Source organism: Oryctolagus cuniculus, chromosome 7 (assembly GCF_964237555.1).
Source record: "Oryctolagus cuniculus chromosome 7, mOryCun1.1, whole genome shotgun sequence".
Classification (NCBI taxonomy): Eukaryota; Metazoa; Chordata; class Mammalia; order Lagomorpha; family Leporidae; genus Oryctolagus; species Oryctolagus cuniculus.
Window position 1 is genome coordinate 130,444,817 of NC_091438.1, and position 26,836 is coordinate 130,471,652.

The 26,836-nt window shown below is 43.3% G+C and overlaps 1 protein-coding gene across 16 annotated transcripts in view; it reads right to left on the minus strand.

The window, feature by feature from the left end:
- The window catches only part of LOC100355211 (coiled-coil domain-containing protein 30), a 92,590-nt gene that overhangs the window by 16,632 nt on the left and 49,122 nt on the right, over positions 1-26,836 (minus strand). For all 16 annotated transcript variants that reach the window (XM_070078636.1, XM_070078632.1, XM_070078634.1 and 13 more), the window contains 3 exons: positions 21,191-21,345; positions 15,168-15,330; positions 5,797-5,909 (listed from right to left, as the gene is read on the minus strand). In XM_070078636.1, coding sequence (XP_069934737.1) covers positions 5,797-5,909; positions 15,168-15,330; positions 21,191-21,345 — 431 coding nt within the window. The remainder of the gene's footprint in view (positions 1-5,796; positions 5,910-15,167; positions 15,331-21,190; positions 21,346-26,836) is intronic.

The following is a 26,836-nucleotide window of genomic DNA, read 5'->3' on the forward strand; positions in this document are numbered from 1 at the left end:
AATCACTATGTAATATGAGGCACATACTTTTAAAGACTGTGCTCACAATAACCACTGTTGTGACTTGGAATCTTTGTAAGGAGCTATCTGCATCTTATAAATGTTCTCATTTTCCCTTTTACTGGAAACGCTTGGTGTAAGATTTCACTGGGTTTCAATGTCCTTTGGTCTACAGCTTCATAGATGTAACATCTGGCAGTGTACAATTTACTTGTCATTCTCTGGTTTTCTCAGCTGTTCTCAAGGAAACGTAGCATGTACTTCTGGAATTTCTTTCAACTATCACCTGGGATACTAAAAACCAAGTCTCTAGTTTCCCATGCCAAATAGCTGCTATTGTCTTTCATTCTGCTATTTTGGTTACTAAAAAATAAATTTATTCTTCAAGGAAAGAGGATAAATTATAGAAAAATTTGGGAAAAATCAAAGTCCCAATATGATCAGTATTATGATATTGTTGTGTTTCTTTCTAGTCTTTTTAAAATTTTTTAAATTTATTTTTATTTATTTGAAAGGGAGAGAGAGAGAGAGAGGGAAAGAGAGAGAGAGAGAAACAAAAACCTTTCATCTACTGGTTCACTTCACAAATGCCTACAACAGCAGGGCTGGGCTAGACCAAGGCTAGGAGGCTGGAAATCAATTTAGGTCTCCCATGTGCGTGGCAGCAAATTGGTTTTGGAGGGAGAGCTGGGACCTGAACCCAGGCAATCTGATATGGAATGTGTGTCCCATGTGGTGTCATAACTACTGCACCAAATGTCCACTCCACCTTTTAGTCTTTTCAGAAGCATCCTTTAGTTAAATATTGTCCGTATTAACATATTTACCTTGCACTCTCATTATTTTATCACAAGCATGTTTCCATGTTGTTATCTAGCATTCACAGCCATTAGCCTTACAGCTGAGTAGCATTCCATAAAGCGGACGGTTATCCTTTACTTCCCAGTATCCCAGTAGTGGATATTCAGGTTTCTCTCTGGAGTGTTAGGCATGGTTGGAAGAGATGATGAAGATGCAGTAGAGCAGATGAGAGCTCAGAGCGTTTTCTTGCCATTGGAGGCTGGGTATTTGGTACGTTATTGGCTTGGCCAAAATTCTGTTGACCAACTTGCCCAAAGAACATGTGGATTCACTGTGTTTATTTGCTTTTGATTTTGTTAACTATTAGCATTATGAGGTAGCACAATACTTACGTTCTAAAATGTAGGGACAATTTTAAGTTAACAATGTATTTAAGTAAAATGAGATCACCTATTATTTTTATTTTAAAAAGGCAAGGAATTTGTTTCTTTGGGGAAGTGGTTGGGAAAAAAAGTAAAAAATCAGCTAGTTTGTAAAGGTCAATATTGGGATCAAAGGAATGAAAGCAAAAATGAACATGGGGTTTTGACAGTTTTTTCCATTTCCTTTCCTAAATCTATGGTTTTCAACTTTGGTTGCATATTAGAAAAATACTGATCCATAGGCCCTAGGCCCATAGGCCCTACAAACATCAACTTAATCTATTTATGGTGGAGCCCAGGTGAGTGCTGGCAGTGTCAGGGTCCATCGTCCCAAAGGCTCTGCCCCAAATAGCATGAATAGACATTCAGCCTCACCAGCCATCAGAGAAACTCAAGATAAAATGACAAATTCTGACTAAAAACACATAAAACATTAGAATATGGGGTAGGTGTTGTGGCATAGCAGGTAAAGCTCCTGCCTGTGATGCTGGCATTCCATATGAGCACCAGTTTGTATCCCAGATGCTCCACTTCCAATCCAGTTCCCTGCTAATGTGCCTGGGAAAACAGTGGAGGACAGTCCAAGTGCTTGGATTCCTATATCCATGTGGGAGACCAGGATGAAGTGCCTGGCTTCTGGCTCTGGCTTCGGCCTGGCCCAGCCCCAGCCATTGCAGATGACAGATCTCTCTGTGTAACTGATCTTTTTTTTTTTTTTTTTTTTTTTTGGACAGGCAGAGTGGACAGTGAGAGAGAGAGAGATAGAGAGAAAGGTCTTCCTTTGCCATTGGTTCACCCTCCAATGGCTGCCGCAGTTGGTGCTCTGCGGCTGGCATGATGCGCTGATCCTAAGCCAGGAACCAGGTGCTTCCTCCTGGTCTCCCATGCGGGTGCAGGGCCCAAGGACCTGGGCCATCCTCTACTGCACTCCCGGGCCACAGCAGAGAGCTGGACTGGAAGAGGAGCAACTGGGACAGAATCCAGCTCCCCAACTGGGACTAGAACCCGGTGTGCCGGTGCTGTAGGCGGAGGATTAGCCTATTGAGCCGTGGCGCCAGCCTGTAACTGACTTTCAAATAAATCTTAAAAAAATACTAAACATGTTGAGCAAAATTAGATGCAGAATGCTTCTATGAGAATGAAATTCCAGGGGGGCAGTGCAGTGGCACAGTGGGTTAAAGCCCCAGCCAGCAGTGTCGGCATCCCATATAGGTGCTTCTCTTATTCAAATCCAGCTCTCTGCTATGGCCTGAGAAAGCAGTGGAAGATGGCCCAAGTCCTTGGGCCCCTGCACCCACATAGGAGACCAGGAAGAAGCTCCTAGCTCCTGGTTTCAGATTAGCTCAGCTCTGGCCAATGTGGTCATTAGGGGAGTGAACCAGCGTATGGAAAACCTCTCTCTCTCTCTGGCTCTACCTCTTTCTGTAACACTTTAAAATAATAAAAATAAATATTACAAAAAAAAAAAAAGAAATTCCAAAGTTGGCAGAAATTAGAACAGTGGTTGCTTGAGGGAGGTTGAAGAAGCAGGAGGTGCAGATTGACTGCAACAGCAGGAGAGAGCTTAAAGGGAGAGGGAAAATGTTCTGTGTCTTAACCAGGGTGACAGTCATGTGGGTGTGTATACATTTGTCAAAACTTAACGAATTTTACATGAAAAAAAATTTGTATTTCAACTAAACAGAGAGTAATGGGGGAAATTTCATCAAAGCCCCTCTCCCCTAACAATAGTAGCACCCAGTACTACTGAGGATGTGGAAAAACTGCTATTCTTATACCATGGTGGCAGAAATGTTTGGTAGGATGCTTCTGAATTTTTTTTTTTTTTTTTTGACAGGCAGAGTTAGACAATGAGAGAGAGAGAGAGACAGAGAGAAAGGTCTTTCTTCCACTGGTTCACCCCCCAAATGGCAGCCAAACCTGGCGCGCTGCGCCGATCCTAAGCCAGGAGCTAGGTGCTTCCTCCTGGTCTCTGATGTGGGTGCAGGGCCCAAGGACTTGGGCCATCCTCCACTGCCTTCCTGGGCTACAGCAGAGAGCTGGACTGGAAGAGGAGCAACCGGGACAGAACCGGCGCCCCAACCGGGACTAGAACACAGAGTACTGGCGCCTCAGGCGGAGGATTAGCCTAGTGAGCCGTGGTGCAGGCAGGGGGGGTGGGGGGAGAGAGAGAGAGAGAGAGATATCTTCCATCTAATGCTTAACTCCCTAACTGGCTGCAATAGCCAGAGTTGCCGCAATCTGAAGCCAAGAGTCAGGAGCTTCTTCTGGGTCTCCCACGCGGATACAGAGGCCCAAGGACTTGGGCCATCTTCTACTGCTTTCCTAGGCCATATCAGAGAGCTGTATCAGAAGAGGAGCAGCTGGGACTAGAACTGGCACCCATATGGGATGCCGGTGCTTCAGGCCAGGGTGTTAACCCACTGAGCCACAGCGCCAGCCCCCTGAATGTTTTTGTTAAAACATGATAAGATCCAAATGAAATGTATATATCAAAATCATTTTTCCAGTGTTATTGTTAATAAAACTATTCATCATCAAATTACTGAGCAATTCTGAACTAAAATAGGGTTGTGTTGTGAGGGTTAATTCCAGCAGGCCTAGAATTAACTTAAGCAACTTTGCTTAAGTTCTGCTGGGCAAAGCATGAAGTATATTGATTAAAGTAATGTGGCTCCTTAACCACAGGCCCCAGGAGTTTCATAGCAATTGGGACCAGTCTGTCAGCATTTTTTATTGGTGACTGTGAGAATGAAGACTATACCTCGTCTCAGCAAGAGTCCAAGAAGGCTCTGCTCTTTAGGAAGCTTATGGAGTGGGACTATGAAAAGATGTTAGATACTTCATGGAAGAGTGGAATTAAAAGATAAGTTTGGGATAAGCATTGTGGCAGAGTAGGTTAAGCTGATGTTTGGGATGCCACTTTCCACAGGGGACTGCCAATTGGAGTACTTGGGTCCCTGCCACCCATGTGGCAGACCTGGATGGAGCTCTGGGCTCCCGGCTTCTGCCTGGACCAGCACTAGCTGTTGTGGCCATTTGGAGAGTGAATCAGTGGATGAAAGATCTCTTTCTCTCTCTCTCTAACTCTATTATGCTTCATTTCAAATAAATAAATAAATAAAATTTTTAAAAGATAGGTTTTGGTGCAAAAGTTTATTGAAATCCACACTTAGTTTTTTCATAAAATGGATTTTTCCATGTACTTTTTGAAGACCCCTCATACGGTACACATATCAATAATACCCAGTGTCAATTCATTTGGCATTTTTATATACTGTAAATCCAGCACCTCATCCTCCTGCCTCAATAGCAAGACACAGTGTGGCAAGGGCACCTGCATAGGTTATCATAGGATTGAGTTCCAGTCTCAGAGAGTTAACAGCATGGCTGAACCACACACACACACACACACACACTCCCTCTACCATGGTTTCTACATTTCTCAATGATATAAGGGTCAAGGTGAGATAATAAATACCCATGGCTTTGAAAAATATTTGCTATAAGAAGTAGACAATGACTTTTAGATTATTAAAATCATCAATACAGTAGGTAATGACCTAATTGAACAAGAAACTTCAAATTAGCCAAAGACTACAAGAGCTATGAGTCAAGAGGTGGGTCATGGAGAAAGAACAAAAAGTCAATATAGGGGTAGCACTTAGCATGTGCCAGACATGGCTCTAAGTCAGTGCCTTACATGTGTTTACTCACTCAATTCTCACAACAACTTAAAGAGGTAAATGTTATTGTTTTGCCTGTTTTAAAGATGAAGGAGTTCTGGCACAGAGAGGCTAAATAACTCACACAAGGCTACACAGCTGGTTTCTAATAGATTCAGGATTCATCCCCCAGGCAAAGTGGCTCCCTTGTCCATTCTCTCAACTACAGGGTTACACTTCAGAGAGGAGGAGAGTGGAAGGAATTTGGCTGAACAATGAGCAGGGAACGGAGAGAAGAGCAGGAAGTTCAGGAACATAAATTTTTATTGCATTCCTAATCAATACTAGGAACTATGGGTGAAGAGATGAGTAACACCATGGCCCACTCCCTTGAAAGGTCTCTAGTTGGTTGGTGAGAAGATAGCTAATAAAACACATTGTCTCAAAACACTGTGGCAAGTCTGAAGCAAGTGCAGAGAGGCATGTACCAAGGACCAGAGGGACACCAGGAGTGAGCAATGCATCCAGCCCGAGCTGGAGAAGTCAAGAAAGGCTTCTTAGAGGTGACTCCCAATCTAGGGATGCTGGGGAGAGGGTGGTACAGGCTGAGGAAAGTATGTGAGCGGGAAAACAGCCTGATGGTAAGTGAGAGGGTTCATTTAGGAGAAAACAGGTGAGATTCCCCAGAGCTCAAGAAATGGGAATCCTCCTCTTCCTCCAGATCGAGAAGAAATTGGGCCCCTCATCTCCCTAGGAGAAGCCCTAGAACTTCTGGAAACAGAGGGAAATTAAGTTGGCCCTCTTGAAAGGTTGCTTCCGTGAGCATCTGCTGGCTTAGTCCTAGAGCAGACTCAGTAAGAAGGAACCACCCCCTGGTTTTCCTCCAGTGGGAATTTGTTTTTGTTTACCTCACGTGGACATCAACCTGCTTCAGAAATCGCCCGTACTCTTCACAGAGAACTTCCTTCTCCTGCTGTAACCTGGACAGCTTCTCTGACAATTCCTGGTTGTTCTTCATATGCTGAAAAACATTTAAAAATATTTGTTTGATTTTTAAAAACACAATTTATTTATTTGAAAGGCAGAGTGGGGGCTGGTGCTGTGGCATATGGGGTAAAGCCACCACCTGTAATGCCAGCATCCCACATGGATGCTGATTTGTGGCTCAGCTGCTCCACTTTTGATCCAGCTCCCTATTAAGGGCCTGGGAAAAGCAGCAGAAGATGGCTCAAGTGCTTGGGGCCTTGCCCACCACACTGGAGACCCGGATGAAGCTCCTGGCTCCAGATTTCAGCCTGGCCTAGCATTAAAGTCATTGAAGCCATCTGGGGAGTGAACCAGTGGATGGAAGATCTCTCTCTCTCTCTCTCTCTCTCTCTCTCTCTCTCTCTGTGTTTTTCCCTCTCTCTGTCAATTGTTAAAAAAAAAAAAAGAGTGAAGAGAGAAAGGGCAAGATAAGAGATTTTTTCATCTGCTGGTTCATCCCCAGTATGGCCTCAATAGCCAGGTCTGGGCCAGGCCAAAGCCGGGAACTCCATCGGGGTCTCCCAGATGAGTAGCAGGAACCCAAATATTTGGGCCATCATTTTCTAATGCATCTTCCCAGGTGCATTGGCAGTGAGGCTGGCTTGGAAGTGGAGTAGCCGGGACTCAAACTGGCACTCTGATAATAGCATTAGGGCATCACAAGTGGCCCCAAAACATTTTTTTAGGGTGTAAGGATACTCTGTGCTCATAATAGCTTGATGCTGAATTGGCGAAGCCTTTCTGTCAAAAAAACTTTAGAGTCACTCCAGGTTCTGAGGTCACAGTAGCTTCATCTGATTGTTATATGTGTGCTTCCAGTTCTCCTTAAAGGCAGCAGCTGTTTTCCTTAACTTTAACCCTCTCCAGCCTTCCCAATAATTTTGTAAGCACCTAATTCCCTACATTAAAAATCCTCCCAGCATGGAGTTCAGAAAGTGAAAGCTGTTCTGTTGACCTAATCTTGACTGATGAAAGAACTTGGTTCTAGAAGTGACTGCAGTGAGCTGAAGCTCAAGGGTGGGAGTCTGAGCTTGTTTATCTGACCTGGTTGGATATGAAGGTAGTAAGATCTTGTCACTAACACTATGTGGCAAAAGAGTTGATTAAATTATCACTTATAGATGCCTATGATGAAGTGCTTTGGGAGACCACTTCGCTGTACAAGTAATATTACATTGGAATTGAGAACTTAAGGACTGTGGGACTGTGGGATTGAGCTAGCCACGTCTGGCCTTCTTAATAAGTTTATAAGGAGAAAATGTCCAAATTGAAGATTTAATTATTGGGACAGAGCATCATCAGAGAACCAGAGAGCTTTTAGGAGTATCCTGAAGAAACCTCTTCACTCTTGGAGCCAGAAGGCCAATTTATCCAAAAACCAAATCCTAACTTTCATAAAGTAGGTTGCATAATTATGCACACATTGTTTTCATAGCCTTTTCAAGTCTCCTTTGTGATAAATGGGGCTTGGGAAAGGCCAGGTTAATTGAGAACTGGGAGTGACAACATCTGAGGGAACTGCAGTGACATTCAGTTCTTAGGTCTCCGAATTGGATGGAGACTCTCATGCCAGCATCAGCATTCCCTCCTCTGATGGCTAAAGATTTTAGCCACCTTTGCTTAGATCAGCATTGATGCCACCTGAGACAGTTATCTTGTAAGAGGTTACCTATTGTTCACCTCTGTACCACTACCCATCACACGGCTTCCAATCCTGTAACTAGAGTGAGATCCCAGCACATCCTGGGGTGTGAGTTGAGTACAAGGACTGGCAAAATTTTGCCAATCGAATTGGCATAAACTCAAGGAATATATAGATGTAGGAATGTGCTTGTAGGGCTTTATGTTATGGAGGAAGGAATATAATGTTGACTATGCAGAATTTATTGATATGAATGCACTTATCAGAGAGTCAGAACTTAATATGTTAATTGGGTCATCTAAAACTAGTGTTCTTGGTTGGTTGACTTATATTTGAACTCCATAGGACCTATATTAAATGACATACTTCTTTGGAATGAGGAAGAGGAGGGTATCCATAGGCTTAAACAGATAGAAAATTTGGAGTAAATTTATCAGGGTGACCTGTTCATGCAGCAGAAAACCATGGAGATGCAGAAGACACTGTTTTCACCAAGGCGTTACCAAGAACCTTGTGAGGGAGCACCAAATTCCTTGCAGTGCTCTACAGTGCGAGTGCAAACCTGCTGAGGATGCTAACATTGAAATGGCTCCCTGATTTTAAGGGGGTGGTGGTTCCAAAGAGTGTCAGAGCTTAAGTAGCAGTACTTAGCCCCTAGATACAGGGTGGACATCAGTACTGTAAATAGGCAAAAGGACCAGAGACATAATCAAATGATTGGACCCGTGGCAATCTGGCTGTGGATCATTGATCACAACGGTTGCAGGATTAGAACAGATGGGCTGCCAATGAAAGTCTTACTTGAGGTGAACAGAGGCTCAACTTAAATGACAAGAATGGTGAGGCATGGCCTTTTCTTCCTCGTTCTCTATACCTGAGCCACTTCACAGATTCAGAGGTCTTTGAGTGATAGAAACACCAGGCTTTCTTCAGGAGAAACCCTGCTTACTGCCACAAGTGTGTGATCTTTTCCCAAAGAGACCTCTGGTCTTTTACCAAGACCAGAACCTGGAGAAAGGGAATTACATAGACTTTTGGGGGATTACAGTACAGTGGTTTGGAGACACTAAGACCTTAGGAAACAAAACAACATTGATCTTTCACAATTCAGGGTGGGGGAGGCAAGAAAATAAGGTAGAAAATGGAGTTTTAATTCAGTGTGTTTTACAATGTGCTTTTTTTTAAAAAAAAAAAAGACCAAAAAACAAACAAAAATAAAACAAAATAAAAAGAAACAGAGGGGCCAGTGCTCTGGTGTAGCAGGTAAAGCTACTGCCTGCAGTGCTGGCATCCCATATGGGTGCTGGTTCAAGTTCCGGCTGCTCCAATTCCGATCCAGATCTCTGCTATGGCCTGGGAAGACAGTAGAAGATAGTCCAAGTGCTTAGGGCCCTGCACCCACGTGGGAAGACCCAGAAGAAGCGCCTGGTTCCTGGCTTTGGATTGGCCCAGCTTCTGCCATTTTTGGCCATCTGGGGAGTGAACCAGCAGATAGAAGACCTCTTTCTTTCTCTCTCTCTCTCTCTCTCTCTCTCTCTCTCTCTGCCTCTCTATAACTCTGCCTTTCAAACAAATAAATAAATCTTAAAAACAATAAAATAAACAAAATAAAATAAAAGAGTGTGTTTATGGCGACTCCATAGCTCAGCGTACATTTTACAGTGGGCCTAGTGAGTTTGTGGATCTCCCCAGTGGTTATTTCCTCAGTTTTTGAATGCATAATCAGAACTTCAGGTTCTCCACGCTGGCTTTTTGACCTGAGGAGTGGGGGCTACTGATGTTAGAAAAGGTAGCCAAGTGCCTGGAGCTGCCTCTTGGAATACATATGCGCCACATTCGCTCCTTCAACACCTTTATCAAGTAACCTTCAGGGCTGCAAGTTTTCAGTGGTGCTCATATCAGGGTATCTTTGTTGCTTCCATGTTTTGCCAACTTTGAACAAAGCTACTACAAACATCTATGTGCAGATTTCTGGGTGGGTGTACATTTTCAACTCCTTTGGGTAAATATGAAGGGGCATGAATCCTGGATTCTATGTTAAGATAATACATTATACGTTTAGTTTTCCAAGAAACTACCAAGCTGTCTTCCAAAGTGGCTGTACCACTTAGCAGACCTATCAGCAATAACTGACAATTCTTATGGTTCCACATTCTTGCCAGCATTTTGTACTGTCAGTGTTCTGGACTTTGGCCATTCTAATAGTTGTGCAGTGGGATCTTATTGTTGTTTTATACTGTAATTCCCTGACGACAAACCGTGTGGAAATTCTCTACTCTTAGTTTACTGAGATTTTTTTTCCTAATATATCATGAATGGATGTTGGATTTCATCATATCATTTTTATGTTTGCTATAGTTTTTTTTTTATTTTTAAAAGATTTATTTATTTGAAAGTCAGAGTTACAGAGAGAGGTAGAGACAAAGAGAAAGAGGTTATCCATCCATTGGTTCACTCCCCAAATGGTTGCAACAGCCAGAGCTGAGCATATCCAAAGCCAGCAGCCAGGAGCTTCTTCTGGGTCTCCCACATGGGTGCAGAGGCTCAAGCACTTGGGCCATCCTCTGCTGCTTTCCTAGGCACATCAGCAGGGAGCTGGATAGGAAGTAGAACAGCTGGGACTCGAACCGGCACCCATATGGGATTCTGGCATTGTAGGCAGTGGCTTAACCTGTTATGCCACTATGTCAGTCCCCACCTCCTTCTTTTTGATGGCTAACTTTGCAAGGTACAGAATTCTAGACTTTTCTCCCCTCTCAATAATTTAAATATTTCATTCCACTGTCTTCAAACTTGCATGTTTTCTGAGGAGAAGTTGGACATAATTCTTACATTTGTTCCTCTACAAGTAAGGATTCCTGCCACCGCCCCGCCATCTCCATCTTTTTTTCTGGATTTTTTTCTTTCTGATTTCCTGTCATTTGAAAATTACATACGTAGATGAAGTTTTTCTAGCATTTATCCTGCTTGCTGTTCTCTGAGCCTCCTGGATCTGTAGTTTGGGGTCCAACCTTAATTTAAGGAAATTCTCAATCATTATTTCAAATATTTCTTCTGCTGTGTTCTCTATTTCTTCTCTGTCAGATATTCTCATTGCATGTCTGTTACGTGTTTTTGCACTTGCCCTACAGTTCTTGGATATCCTGGTTGTCTTTTTTTTTTTTTTTTCTTTTGTTTGTCTTGTGGGTTTCTGCTGAGATGTCCTCAGGCTCAGAGACTCTTGTCTCAGGTGGAGAAGTCTATTGATGAGTTCACAAAGGCTTTTATCATTGGTGTTATACTTGTTTTTTTTGGTTTTAAAAAAATTACTTTTATTTACTTGAAAGCAGAGAGACAGAGACAGAGACAGACAAGAGCTCATTAGAGAGAGAGATCTTCCATGTACTAGTTCACTTTTCAAACACCCACAACAGTCAGAAGTGGGCCAGACTGAAGCCAGGAGTCTGGAACTCAATTTTGGTCTCCTCCATGGGTGGCCGGGATCCCACTACTTGAGCCATCACTTGCTGCCTCCCAGGGTGCACATTAGCAGGAAGCTAGAATTGGAAGTGAAGCTGAGACTCAAACCCATACACTCTGATATGGAATGTGGATGTCCCAAACCACTGTGCTGCATGCCATCTCCGTTACAGTGCTTTCAATTGAGCACTTCTTTTGATTCTTGCTTAGATCTTGCATCTCTGCTTATATTGCCCACCTGCTCTTGCATACATGTAGTCCACCTTATTAATTAGGACCCTCAGTATATTAAGCATAGGTGTTTTAAATACTTGGTCTGTTCTAATGCCTACTTTGTTTCTTTAAATTATGCTGTTTTTTAGTATCTCTTGTAATTTTTTTTTTCTTGATAGCTGAACATGATGTACTGTGTAAAAGGAATTGCGGTAAATACGCCTTCAGTAATGTAGTTTAAAGTTGGGAGACTGGGGGGTCCAGTGCTGTGGCACAGTGGGTTAACACCCTGGCCTGAAGCACTGGCATCCCATATGGGCATCAGTTCGAGTCCTGGCTGCTCCTTTTTCATCCAGCTCTCTGCTATGGCCTGGGAAAGCAGTAGAAGCTGGCCCAAGTTCTTGGGTCCCTGCATCCACATGGGAGACTCAGAAGAAGCTCCTGGCTTCTGGCTTTGGATCGGCGCAGCTCCAGCTGTTGCGGCCATCTGGGGAGTGAACCAGCGGATGGAAGACCTCTCTCTCTGTCTCTACATCTCTCTGTAACTCTGTCTTTCAAATAAATAAAATAAATCTTAAAAAAAAAAAGTTGGGAGACTGGGAAGTGCTCCGCATTCGTGGGCTCAGGTCTCAGTCCTTCAGCAAGCCTGTGTCTCTGGACTGCGAGCTGCACACTTGCTGCCCTCCCCGCCCTCCCACGTCCCTGCTGTGGGACTAGATGCCTAGAGGGATCTGAGCTGGACATCCTCCTTCCTCTAGATCAGTTAGGCTGGGTGAAATAGTCTCTCCTGAGGGCAAGCTTTGTCAAGAAGTTCAAAACTGGTTCTTTTTCCCCTCCCCCTGCTGGGAGCAGGTTTTTCTCAGATACTCACTGTAAAAGCTGTATAAAAGATGGGTGTTCAGCTTACTGTTTAAGCTGCCTAGATCCCATATCAGAGTGCCTGGGGTTTGGTACTCACCTCCAGCTCCTGACTCTAGCTTCCTGCTGATGTACACCCTGGAAAGCAGTGATGGCTCCGGTAACTGGTTTCCTGCCACCCATGTGGAAGGCTTGGATTCCTGGCTCAAGCTTTGGCTTGGCCAGCTGTTGAGAGTATATCTGTATCTGGGGATGTACCAGAGCATGGGAGCTCTCTTTGTCTCTTGCCCTCTCAAAAACAACAACAACAACAACAGAAACAATAAACAATCAAACAAAACCAATAAACTAACTCCAGGAGGTAAAATTCACCAAAGTGTGGGGACCCTGGGACCCCGAAATGATAGGGTTCCCTGGAGTTCTTAAATTTCCCAGACTTGTCCACACTGAGAGTCCAGCAGTTCATTAATTACAGCTCAGGTTTCTCTACCTGGGCACTGGTCCTCACAGAGGTTCCGCTCTTGTAGGCTGAGGTTCTGTTTGTAGTCCATTAGTCTCCAATTTCAGGAGCAGTGGTTTGCCCTGTGACCTCACCTCTCTGATTGAATTTAGAAGGGGTGTTGATTTTTCAGTCTGTTCAGCTTTTTACTTGTTAGGATAGGGCGGTGATGATTGCCAAGTTCCTTTCATGCGGAAGCAAAAACCAGAAGCTTCCACAAAACCTCAAAAGGACTTTCGTTTTAAGTTAATTAATTAATTAACTTTTTAAAAAGATTTATTTATTTATTTGAAAGGCAGAGTTACAGAGGCAGAGAGAGAGAGAGAGAGAGAGAGAGAGGTTTTCCATTCACTGTTTCACTCCCCAGATGGCCACAGTGGATGGGCTGGGCCAACTCGAAGCCAGGAGCCAGGAGCTTCTTCCAGGTCTCCCATGTGGGTGCAGGGGTCCAAGGACTTGGGCCATCTTCTACTGCTTTCCCAGGCCATAGCAGAGAGAGAGCTGAATTGGAAGTGGAGCAGCCAGGACTGGAACTGGTGCCCATATGGGATGTCGGCACTGCAGGCAGAGGCTTTACCTGCTACACCACAGCACCGGCCCCTAACAGGGCACCGCCCAGGACAGGGTTTGTAGAGCATCTGGGTTGAACACATGGAGGTGCAGGGAGGGTGGTACCCAGAGAGGGCACTCAAGTTCCACACCCACTGCCACATACCCTGTGCATTTCTTCTATCTGGCTGTTTCTGAGTTGTATCCTTTTATAATAAACCCATGAGCTAGTAAGGAAACTGTTTTCCTGAGTTCTGTGAGTCTAACAAAAGGTCAAACCTGAGGGTGGGCTGTGGGACCCTCCCCTCTATTGCTGGTTGGTTGGAAGCACAGGTAAAAACCTGAACTTGCAATTGGCATCTGAAATGAGTATAGTCTTGTGGGACTGAGCCCTTAACTTGTGGGATCTGAAGTTTCCAAACTGAGATAAATTCCTTATGCCGAGTTGGTGTCCACAGAGAACTACGGAACTTGCTCAGTGTTACTGAGGGGTCCAGATTCTTGTCTCTGACTTGTGAAAGAATTCAAGGACTAGATATAGCTAAAGGTTAGTGGAGGATTAAGCTTCATTAGCAAAGTGAAAGCACATACTTAAAGGGACAGTGGGCTCACTCTAGAGTGAGCTGCAACCCATGAGATTCAGGAGTCATCCTTCGACATGATCTGGAGTCACAGGTGATGGTGCTTTGGACAGAGTTTTCGGGAAAGGCCAAAGATTTCCAGGAATTTGATAACTTCTCATTTCTTGGCCTTTTTAGGAAGTCCTGGAAGCCTCATAGTGTATGATGGGAGTAGAAGTGTCAACCATGGCAATCCTATTATAGTGATATTATAATTGGTTACATATATAGGTCATTGCAGGATGCAGTCAGCAGTCACGTTGGGTATCTTCAGCCTGGCTGGTTCTGGCCAGTGGCTTCACAGTTGCTGGCCATGGAAGAAGTTTTAGAGGCAGCCCTGGGAGAGGGTGTGGTGACATACTTCCTCTGGCTCTTTCTCCCATCTCTGTCTGTCTTCTTGCCTGTAACAGTGTAAGAATACCCCACACAGCTGGTATCATAAGGGAAGTGCTAAGAGTAGCATTGAGTATGGAGAGGAAAAAAACAGGTTTGGGATTTTCCCCCTTTTTTCTTGTCTAGCACCAGCCAGTAGGTGAATGGCAGAGGATGAGACATTTGCAGGGGCTTCAAGGAGTTTCTGCAAATCTCCCACTTTGGTGCTGTAGGAGATGGCTTTCCTGTGATTTCTGAACCTCAGGGCTTTTTGGAAGCCAGCGGCAGTTCTTTCTGGCTATCCACTCTCCCCCTTCCCTGCCTTCAGACAGTTTCGTAAGCATCTTAAATTCCTGCTTGATTGTGTTTGGGCTCAGGACATATCATTCCAAAGCACAAGTACAGGAGACCAGAATATGCTACCTGGAAATATACTTTGGTGTCTTTTGAGTTGGTTGTTTTGAAAAACAGCAGACATGGGAGTAGCTCCCACAAGGATCCTTTTGTAGAAGCAATTACGTCCTTGAGGAAATCCCCATTAGTAAAAGTATCTGCACCGTCAGGAAGAGGGCGGCTCTTGTGTTACCGGAGAGACTTCCGCCAGCCCAACAGGACAGCCTCTATTCTCATGCTTTCCTCCTCTCACGTTCTCAGGACTTGTGTCCCTTCTGCCACCATCCCCAAGGGGCTATCCCTGGTTGTAGCTCAGGAGGAAGCTATCTATAGCACTATTTATAAGCTTTAATCATCTAATACTTCATGTCTCATTTGGCAAGACTCACATGTGTATGCACGTATTTAAAGTGGCTTTTCTCCTGTTGATCTGTTTTATGTCAATCCAGTTTGTAGTCCAGCCAAAGAACTTGGAAGGGTAGAGGACGCCATTCCCCTGCCACCCTTCCCTATCACCATCATCTTGACATACCTGGAGTAGTTTCTGCTTTCCTGATTGAACCCCTGACTAAAGCTAACAGGTGAAGTGCTGTCACTCAAGCCTGTAGGAACAGGGAGATGGAGACGCGTGTCTGTCTCCTTTCTTACCTCATCAGATTTTCTTTTCTCATTTTCCAGTTGTTTAAGGAGGGCTTCTTGTTGCTGAATTCTGGATTGTTGCTGATAACTGGTTATTTCCAGGCGGTTCTCTTTGTCCTGTAAGGTCTTCACTTGTCTTTGTAGCTCACTGACATCCTGATCTAAGAGTTTCCTGAGGGAAGTTAATGAACATTAAATCACATTGTGAATACCACAGCATTGCACACGAAACTCGGACTTAACATTCTGATACCTCCACAGGAGACTTTTTGCTTAAATAGATGGGGTATGTGTCCTCAGTGTAAAGGGACTGACATGGCAACCTCCTTTGTGTCAGAAACCTTTCTTAGTTCTCTCACACTCATCCAAGTTGCTCTCTGAGGAAGAAATAATTATCCAGGGCAGTGGATAAACAGGGCCATAGATTAAGGCCCTGCCTGCAATGCCAGCATTCCATAGAAGCAATGGTTTGAGTCCTAGCTGCTCTGCTTCCAATCTGGCTTCCTGCTAATGAGCCTGGGAAAGTAGTGCAGGATGGCCCAACTGCTTGGCCCTGTTACCCATGTGGGAGACTCAGATGGAATTCCAGGCTCCTGGTTTCAGCCTGACCCAGCCCCAGCCATTGTGACTATTTGGGGAGTGAACCAGCAGATGGAATCTCTCTCTCTCTCTCTCTCTCTCTCACTCTCACTCTAGCTCTTTCTCTCTGCCTTCCAGTCTCTCTTTCTCTCTCTAACTCTGCCTTTCAAATAAATAAAATAAATCTTTAACAAAATGAATTTTCCTTCTTTCAGATATGTGGAAGTTGTGGCAGGGGACATCCAGGACAAGGTAGAGGTAGGGTTCTAATCCTGAATCCCATATTCTTTCTTCCTCACAACATAAGGTCCTTATTTACAAACTCTACTGCTGCTAATGCATGCATGTTATCACTGGTACAGCTGAATCATGAAGGAGCCTGTGGCATTTGGTGAGAAAATTCACCCTTTTGCAAAAGAGGACCATTTGTACTTTCCTGCTTTGGAGAAAGTCTCATCAGGATACTGCTTGTGCAGAGTTCTTGAGGATTTGGGACCAAGGTTCTGTGAATTTAGAAGATTCCTCTTGAAGAATATGGTGATTATGGTTAGCAAAAATTCTTACCCACGCAAAAGGGCAGTCAAATACAAACACTGGACAAAAAGATTCTCTAACTTCAGTAATCTGAGAAGACAATGGATTATAGGGGGAGGGTATTTATATTCAAGATGTGGATTCAGATCTCTCCATCTCATTCTTCTAGTTACGTTGCTTGGAGTAGGCACAGGCTCTACAAGGACAGTTGTGGCTTCTACCATCCATACCTACCCGTATATCAACACACCCTCTTTCCTTCTTCTTCTTCTTCTTTTTTTTTTTTTTTTAAGATTTATTTATTTATTTGAAAGTCAGAGTTACAGAGAGAGGGAAAGAAAGAGGAAATTTTTCCATCCACTGGTTCATTCTTTAGATGGCTGTGATGACCAGGGCTGGGCCAGGCCAAAGCCAGGAGCTTCTTCCAGGTCTTCCATGTAGGAAGCAGAAACCTATGCTTTTGGGTCATCTTCTGCTTTTCCTGGGCCATGAGCAGGGAGCTGGATCAGAAGTGGAGTAGCCAGCACAGGAACCTTCACCCACAGGGGATGCAGGCAGCGACTTTACCAGTTATGCTGTTGCCAGCCCCACCACGCCCTCTTTCACGTGATTCACTGGATTCCCCTTACTGTTGTTGCTTACTTCTGCTTTTGGCTTCCATTCTTGATTTCTGATCAAAGGACTGCACTAAGAGATAAACCATGGACTAGTAAGAGTTGCTGAAACTAAACAACCTTGAATTATCTGTAGTAAAATTTGAGAGTTGAAAACTGGAATTTAAAAAAGTAGAAAGTTGGGGTTGGCATTGTAGCACAACAAGATTAGTCACCTGCATCATGTATAAGTGCTGGTTTGAGTCTCAGCTGCTCTACTTCAGATCCAGCTCTCTGCTAATGCACCCGAGAAAGCAGTAGAAGATGGCCCAAGGGCTTGGGCCTTGCCACTCACATGGGGGACCCAGATGGAGTTCCTTGCTTCTGGCTTTGACTGGTCTGGCCCAACACAGGCCATTTTTGTCATTTGAAGAGTGAACCAATGGATGGACAATCTCTCTCTCTCACTCTCCCTCTTGGTCTCTTTCTTCACCTTTCTCTGTTACTCTGCCTTTCAAATAAATCTTCAAAAATAAATAAATAAAAAGTAGGAAGTCAAAATGAAAACAGCAACTCATGAATATATCAGCAAATAATTCATATACCATATAGACAGTTTAGGCTATAAAAGACTAGTGAATAAAATTAAGAAATCTGGGGCCGGTGTTGTGGCGCGGTAGGTTAACACCCTGGCCTCAAGCACTGGCATCCCATATGGGCGCCGATTCAAGTCCCAGCTGCTCCACTTCCCATCCAGCTCTCTGCTATGGCCTGGGACAGCAGTAGAAGATGGCCCAAATCCTTGGGCCCCTGCACCTGCTGGGGACACCTGGAAGAAGCTCCTGGCTCCTGGCTCCTGGCTTCAGATCCTCACAGCTCCGGCCATTGCAGCCAACTGGGGAGTGAACCATTGGATGGAAGACCTCTCTCTCTCTCTCTCTCTCTCTCTGCCTCTCCTCTCTGTGTAACTCTGACTTTCAAATAAAAATAAATAAATCTTAAAACAAAATTAAGAAATCCATGGATTGATCACACTCTGTTTTTCTGCAGCCTGAGCCCTTCACAAGTCCATTCCCTACCTGGCGGTGAGAGCTTCTTTCTAATCACAATCTAATCCTATCACTCCCTCTTAAAACCCTTCAGTGGCTTCTACTGCTCTTGGACTAAAGCCTAAACCGTTCATTGTGGCTTGTTGTATGCCTCAGGCATGGGCTTAGCTGAACTCTGTAGTCTCACTTTCCTGCCAACCTCCTGATCCCAAACATTCTGTTCTTGCCAATGAACTTTCTTCACTTTCTCAAACAAGTGGTCTCCTTGGTATTCCTCTCCCACCTTCAACTCCAACCCTTTCCCTGTCTTCTTCCAGACTTCTCCTGGCATACTTTTCCCTACTTACCTTTCCCATACCAACTACTTCACTTCAGCTTCAGGAGTTTTGAAGGTTACTTTAAAAAAAATATTTATCTTGAAAGTTACAGTTACAGAGAGAGAAGGAGAGAGGGAAAAAGAAAAAGAGAGAGAGAGAGAGAGAGAGAGAGAGTCTTCAATCAGAGTCTTCAATCTGCTGGTTCACTACCCAGAAGGCCACCATGGCCAGTGCTGGACCAGGCCAAAGCCAGGAGCTGGGAGCTTTATCCAGGTCTCCCACGTGGGAACAGGGGCCCAAGCACTTGGGCCATCTTCCACTGCTTTCCTAGGTGCATGAGCAGGGAACTGGATCTGAAATGGAGCAGCCAGGATAGGAATCAGTGATCATATGGGATATAGGCATCTCAGGGAGCGTCTTTACCCACTATGCCACGATGCCTGCCAAGAGCAGCATTCTTAAGCACCTGAGCTCTGCAGCTGTCCCTGCTATGTGCCACCACAGAAACCTGTGCCTCCTTCAGTATAATACTCATCACATTTCACTGCAGTACCCAAGTCTATGTACATGGATATTCAATGCAGAAAAATTCATAATGGTAAAAGATGTCTAAAAGACATATTACATAAATTATGATATATTTGTGTAACAGAATGTTATACAACTGCTTAAAATGATACATATTATAAAACTATAGGCTGGCGGCGTGGCTTAATAGGCTAATCCTCTGCCGGTGGCACCGGCACACCAGGTTCTAGTCCTGGTCAGGGCGCCGGATTCTGTCCCGGTTGCTCCTCCTCCAGTCCAGCTCTCTGCTGTGGCCCGGGAGTGCAAAGTGCTTGGGCCCTGAACCCGCATGGGAGACCAGGAGAAGCACCTGGCTCCTGGCTTCGGATCAGCGCGGTGCACCAGCCACAGCATGCTGGCCGCAGCGGCCATAACGGGGTGAACTAACGGAAAAAGAAGACCTTTCTCTCTCTCTCTTTCACTGTCCACTCTGCCTGTCAAAAAACAAAACAAAACAAAACAAAACAAAACCAAAAAACAAACAAACAAAAAAACCCATAAATCAATAACAAGAAAGTGATGGAAAAATCCCAAGTGTCTGGAGATAAACAACACACTTCTAATAATGTATGAATCAAAGATGACATCTCATGGGGAATTAAAAACATTTTGAAGCAAATAAAAATACAGCTTTTTAAAGAATTTGTGGGATATAGCAAAAGCAGGAACCTTGTAGAATTAAATGCATATATTATAAAGGAAGAAAAATTTGAAATAAGTCATCTAATCTTCCACCATAGGTAACTAGAGAAAGAATGGCATAAACTCCCACAATTGCTTATGACCAAACTCCTGTAAGAACTCCCTTGGGGCCAACATTGTTGCACAGCATGTTAAGCCACTGCTTGCAATACCAGCATCTCACAGTGCTGGCTCAAGTCTGTTCCAGCTGCTCTGCTTCTGATCCATCTTCCTCTTAACGTACCTGTGTGGGCAGCAAAAGATGGCCCAAGTACTTGAGCCACTGCCAACCATGTGGGAGACCACAGTGGAGTTTTTGGCTCCTGGCTTCAGCTTAGCTTGGCTGTTGCAGCCACATGGGGAGTGAACAAGTGGATGGAAAATCTCTTTTTCTTTTCCCTCCCTCTCTCACTCTGCCTATCAAATAAACAAAATAAATCTTAAGTATATATAAATATAAATGTATATATATGTACGCTTCCTACTGACTCTGTATCTCTGATTGAATCTTTACTGCTACAAGTGCTTATGTGCCAGGATATATATTATGTCATTGTAACTGCCAGACACTGGGAAAAATGTAAGTGACCAACAGTAAGGGATTCATTGAATAGATTATGGGGCAGGCATTTGGCCTAGCAGATAAGATGTGGGTTGGGATGCCTACATCTCATATGAGAATGCCTGGGTTTGATGTTTGACTGTAGCTCCTGATTTCAGCTTCCTACCAGTGCAAACCCTCAAGTGGTTAGGTCCTTGTCACCCACATGGGAGACCTGGATTGAGTTTTTGGCTCTGTTACCAGCCCAGCACTGGCTGTTGCATGTATTTGGGGGCTTACCAGGTAGGAGCTCTGTCTCTCTAGTAAATAAATACAATTTTAAAACAGTAAATTCTGGCATGCTATTAAAATAATATTCTAGAAAGAGAAGAATTAATATCAGATAAACAGATCATGATACTTCATATATACATTAACTCATTCATTGATTCAAACTTTCATTCATTCAATAAATATTTATTATGAACCTATTGAGTGCCAGAGTCTATGCTATAGCTTTCACTGAAGGTGCAAGTAAGTTTCTGAGCTACAAAGTAAGTGGGAACATCTTCATATCTTTTCAGGGGCTAAAACCACATTTCTCTCAAAATGTATGTGGACCACTCTGAATGTCATGTAAATAAGAAGCACCAGTTACTGAAGTTGAAGGCATTCAAAAGGATGCTTTGTGTAAGAATTGTAATGACATTCATAGTAATTTTAGAAAAAAAAATAAACAACTGAACTGATAGTAGGTGATTAAGATACTTACATAGTACTTGGAACCAGTTTGAGGAAGGTCAGCTAATAAATACAAAATATCAACACCACTGTCATCTGCATTTGTGTCAGTCATGTCAAGGAGTTAGAAAAGCAAATCCTAGACTATCAAATTTCCTGGGTAATCCTGACATTCAAGGAAATTCACTGGTGCACCTGCTGTGTCTCAGAACAAGAAGTAACCTCCCCTGAAGAATCCCACACTCCAGTGGCAGAGGCAAACAGGAAAATAAACAGAATACAGTGAGGTAAGTGCTATATATAAGCAGTTGTGTGATGAGTTTACCCAGTGGGACAGAGGAGAAATAAACAGTACGTTGGTAAACTGACACCACGGATGAACTCCAGTCACTGCTAAACCCAAGTGTCAAGCTGTCTTGGCTGCTCTTACCTCCTCTGTTGTTCTTCCTGATACTGTTGCTTCACTTTAGCTTCATTTTCTAGTGCTTCTTTGATCTTCTCCTCCAGTTGCTTCTTCTTCAAAATACAAGTGTCTGTGAGACAGATTTTCTGAGCATATTCCAGTTTCTGTTGCAGTTCCACAATCTTGAATGAAATCAGTTTACAAGTAAAATGTTAAGAAAAGTATGACCTTTTTCAAATTAGAGAAATAGCAAATAAATTCAAATACAGCAGGGCTAACATATAAATCTGATCTAAAGTGTGTGGTTAGATTTAATCTATCTTTAATGAAATCAGTTTACAAGTAAAATGTTAAGAAAAGTATGACCTTTTTCAAATTAGAGAAATAGCAAATAAATTCAAATACAGCAGGGCTAACATATAAATCTAATCTAAAGTGTGTGGTTAGATTTAATCTATCTTTAAAAAAAATCTCACAGAGGGAGGGAGGGAGGGAGGGAGAGAGAGGGAGAGGGAGAGGGAGAGGGAGAGGGAGAGGGAGAGGGAGAGGGAGAGGGAGAGGGAGAGAGAGAAATCTCTTTCACTAATTCACTTGCCAAATGCCCACAATGGCTGGGGTGGGTGCAATCTAGGTCTCCCATGTGAGTGGCAACCACTTGAGCCATCACCACTTCTCCCAGAGTCTGCCTTAGCAGGAAGCTGGGATCAGGAACTAGAGCTGGAACTTGAATGCAGGTACTCCAATGTGTGAAGTAGATGTCTTAGCTGGTAGGCTCAAGGCCCACTCTAGATTTATCTTAATTTTAAAATAAACTACTCAGTTTTTGCCATATGTGATGTGTGTATAAAAGATGTTGCATAGTGAAAAATCTCCCATCCCTGAGCCATTTCCTCCCAGTTTTCCTCCACCAAATAGGTGACCTTGTTATTAGCTTCTTGTGTACTCTTTCAGAGATTTATGTACATATAACAAACATTTATAGTTCTCCCCATACACACAAAAATTTTTAATAAATGATGACATACTATATGCAAGTGTGTATCTTGTTTTTTCAATAATAACAATTTGGTGATTCTTCCATATCCATATACACATGGAATTGTCTTCTTTGCATTTTTTTAAAAGATTTATTTATTTATTCGAAAGTCACAGTTACACAGAGAGAGAGAGAGAGGCAGAGAGAGAGAGAGAGAGAGAGATAGAGAGAGAGAGAGAGAGAGAGAGGTCTTTCATCTGATGGTTCACTCCCCAATTGGCCGCAACAGCCGGAGCTGTGCCAATCTGAAGCCAGGAGCCTCCTCCAGGTCTCCCACATGGGTGCAGGGGCCCAAGGACTTTGGCCATCCTCCACTGCTTTCCCAGGCCATAGCAGAGAGCTGGATCGGAAGTGGAGCAACCGGGTCTCGAACTGGTGCCCATATGGGATGCTGGCACTTCAGGCCAGGGCATTAACCCACTGCGCCACAGAGCCAGCCCCATCTTCTTTGCAGCTGTATACCATCACACTGTATCGATATACTATAAACTACTTAACCAGCCCCCTACTGATGCACATTTAGGTGGATTCCAAATCTTTTACTACTACAAATAATACTATTTTAATGTCTATAGAGTAAACTATGAGATGTGGATTTGCTAGGGCAAAGCTTACTAGTTTGTATTTGAAAGATAGTGCCAAACTACCTCCATAGGTTATCAGACAAATCTATACTTCCAATAGCATTATGTGAAAGAGTCATTTCTCCACAGTGTGGCTAAATTAATGAATAATACCTCAAAACAAAGTAGAAGTCTCTTACAAATGAAGTATCTGTTAGTATATTGCCTAGTTTTAATAATGGCCTCTTTAATGCCCTGGTAAACTAAAAATGATTTATGAATTTGAAAGAGATATTTTTATAAAATTATATATTACAATTTATATGTTGGATTAAAAGTGGTGCTTTGGGTCTGGCGTTGTGATGTAGCAGGTTAAAATACTGTCTGCAGTTTCAGCATCCCATATGTGCACTGGTTCAAGTTCCAGATGCTCCACTTCCAATCCAGCTCCCTGATAATATGCCTGGGAAAGCAGCAGAGGGTGGTTCAGGTCCTTGGGGCCTTACCACCCGTGTGGGAGATCTGGACTGAGTCCTAGCTTCAGCCTGGCACAGTCCAGGCCGTAATGGGCTTTTGAAAGGAAGTGAACCAGAAGCTAGTGCTGTGGCATAGTGGGTACAGCCGCTACCTGCAGCACTGGCATCCCATATGGGTACCAGTTTGAGTCCCAGCTGCTCCACTTTACATCTATCTCCCTGTTAATGCACCTGGGAAAGCAGTGGAGGATGGCCCAAGTGCTTGGACCCCTGCACCCAAGTGGGAGACAAGGAGGAAGCTCCCATCCCCTGACTTCAGCCTGGCCCAGCCCTGGACATGTGGCCATTTGGGGAGTGAACCAGTGGATGGAAGAACTCTGTCTCTCCTCTTTATCGCTCTGAAACTGACTTTCAAATAAATAAATAAGTAAAAATTATATAAAAAAAGAAAGCAAACCAGTAGATGGGAGATCTCTTTGTCTGTCTGTGTACCTGCCCTGTTTGTGTCTGTATTTCAAATAAATAAAGATTAAAAAAATAGAACTGTGACTGCTCACATTGCTATTTTCAATGGAAATCATACTTAGAAGACAAATCTCAGGAAATTTTACAGTCAGAACAAAAACAAGAAGAAATTAGAAAACTAAAATACACTGTTGGAGTACAAGATACTACCGGCCGGTGCCGTAGCTCACTAGGCTAATCCTCCACCTTGTGGCACTGGCACACCAGGTTCTAGTCCCGGTCGGGGCGCCGGATTCTGTCCCGGTTGCCCCTCTTCCAGGCCGCTCTCTGCTATGGCCAGGGAGTACAGTGGAGGATGGCCCAGGTCCTTGGGCCCTGCACCCCATGGGAGACCAGGATAAGTACCTGGCTCCTGCCATCGGATCAGTGCTGTGCGCCGGCTGCAGCGCGCTGGCCGCGGCGGCCATTGGAGGGTGAACCAACGGCAAAAGGAAGACCTTTCTCTCTGTCTCTCTCTCACTGTCCATTCTACCTGTCAAAAACAAACAAACAAACAAAAGATACTATCAAACAACCCAACATACAGGTCTTAGGAGTTCCTGAAAACATGGAAAGAGAGAAAGGATTAGAAGGCTTTTTAGTGAAATAATGATAGAAAATTTCTCTAATTTGGAGAAATAAAGGGACATCCAAGTACAGGAAGCACATAGAACTCCTAAGAGACACGACCAGAAAAGATTTTCACCATAATACATTGCAATCAAACTCTCTATAGTAAAACATAAAGAAAAGATTCTAAAATGTACACAAGAGAAATGCCAGATTACTTTCAGAAGATCTCCAATTAGACTCACAACTGACTTCAGATCAGAAACTCTACAGGCTAGGTGAGAATGGCAAGATATATTCCAAGTCGTAAGAGAAAAAACTATCAACCCAGAATACTATATCCTGCAAAGCTCTTATTTATGAATGAAGGTGAAATAAGACCTTCCATAACAAACAGAAATCGAAAGAATTTGTCACCAACCATCTAGCCTTACAAAAGATGCTTAAGGATGTGGTACTCATAGAAACACAGAAACATGGTCATCACTTACAAAAGAAGGCAAAGGCAGAAAATTTCCCAATAAAAGTAAAAAGGAAATCCAAAGTAAACAATAAGAATATTTATGGAAAAATGCAGGGCGAAATCATTACTTATCAGTAGTCACTTTAAATGTAAGAGGCTTCAACTCTCCTGTTAAAAGATACAGACTGGTGGAATGGATTAAAAACAAAACCCGGCCGGCGCCGCAGCTCACTAGGCTAATCCTCCGCCTTGCGGCGCCGGCACACCGGGTTCTAGTCCTGGTCGGGGCGCCGGATTCTGTCCCGGTTGCCCCTCTTCCAGGCCAGCTCTCTGCTGTGGCCAGGGAGTGCAGTGGAGGATGGCCCAAGTGCTTGGGCCCTGCACCCCATGGGAGACCAGGAGAAGCACCTGGCTCCTGGCTCCTGCCATCGGATTAGCGCGGTGCGCCGGCCGCAGCGCGCCGGCCGCGGCGGCCATTGGAGGGTGAACCAACGGCAAAAGGAAGACCTTTCTCTCTGTCTCTCTCTCTCTCTCACACTGTCCACTCTGCCTGTCAAAACAAACAAACAAACAAACAAACAACAACAACAACAAAAAACAAAACCCATCTATTTGCTTCCTACAAGAAACACATCACCAACAAAGACATGCAGACTGAAAGTGAAAGGATGGAAAAAGATATTCCACACTAGCACAAACCAAAAACAAGCTGGTGTAGCCATCGTAATATCAGACAAAACACAAAAGCTTTAACACAAAACACAAAAACATTAACATAAAAACTGTTAAAAGAGACAAAGAAGGCACTATGTAATGATTAATGCATCAATTAAGATACGATACAGAAAGAGAACTACAGACCAATTTCACTGATGAACATAGATGTAAATATCTTCAACAAAATACTAGCCAATCCAATCCGACAACACATCAGAAAGATCATTCACCCAGACCAAGTGGGATATATCCCTGTTATGAAGGGATGGTTCAACATTTGCAAATCAATCAATGTGATACACCACATTAACAACTGGTGAACAAAGATCATATGATTATCTCAATAGATGCAGAGAAAGCATTTGATAAAATACAACACACTTTCAACACTCTGAGAAAATTGGGTATAGAAGGAACATTCCTTAACACAATCAAGGCAATTTATGACAAACCCACGGTCAGCATCCTATTGAATGGGGAAAAGTTGGAAGCATTTCCACTGAGATCCAGAACCAGACAAGGATGCCCAATCTCACCAGTGCTATTCAATATAGTCCTGGAAGTTTTAGCCAGAGTTGTTAGGCAAAAATAAATAAATAAATAAATAAATTAAATAAATTAAAATCAACGGGATACAGATTGGGAGGAGGAAGTCAAACTGTCCCTATTTTCAGATGACATGATTCTCTATATAGAGGTTCCAAAAGACTCCACTAAAAGTATATTGGAACTCATAGAAGAGTTTGGTAAAGTAGCAGCATATAAAATCAACACATAAAAATCAATAGCCTCCATATACACAAACAATGCCATGGCTGAGAAAAAACTTCTAAGAGCAAGCCCATTCACAATAGGAACCAAAAAGGTGAAATACCTTGGAATAAATTTAACCAAGGATATCAAAGATCTCTTTTGTAATTCTCATTACAAAACATTAAAGAAATAAATAGAAGACACAAAATAAATGGAAAAATCTGCCCTGGTCATGGATTGGAAGAATCAGTATCATCAAAATGTACATACTACCAAAAGCAATTTACAGATTCAATGCAATACCAATCAAAATACCAAGGACATTCTTCTCAGATATAGAAAAAATGATGCTGAAATTCATATGGAAATACAGGAGATTCCAAATAGCTAAAGCAATCTTATACAACAAAAACAAAGCCAGAGGCATCACAATGCCAGAACTCAAGCATACTACAGGATAGTTATAATTAAAACAGCCTGATACTGGTACAAAAATAGATGGATAGGCCAATGGAACAGAATAGAAACACTAGAAATCAATCCAAGCATCTACAACCAACTTATATATTTGACAAAGGAGCTAAAATCAAT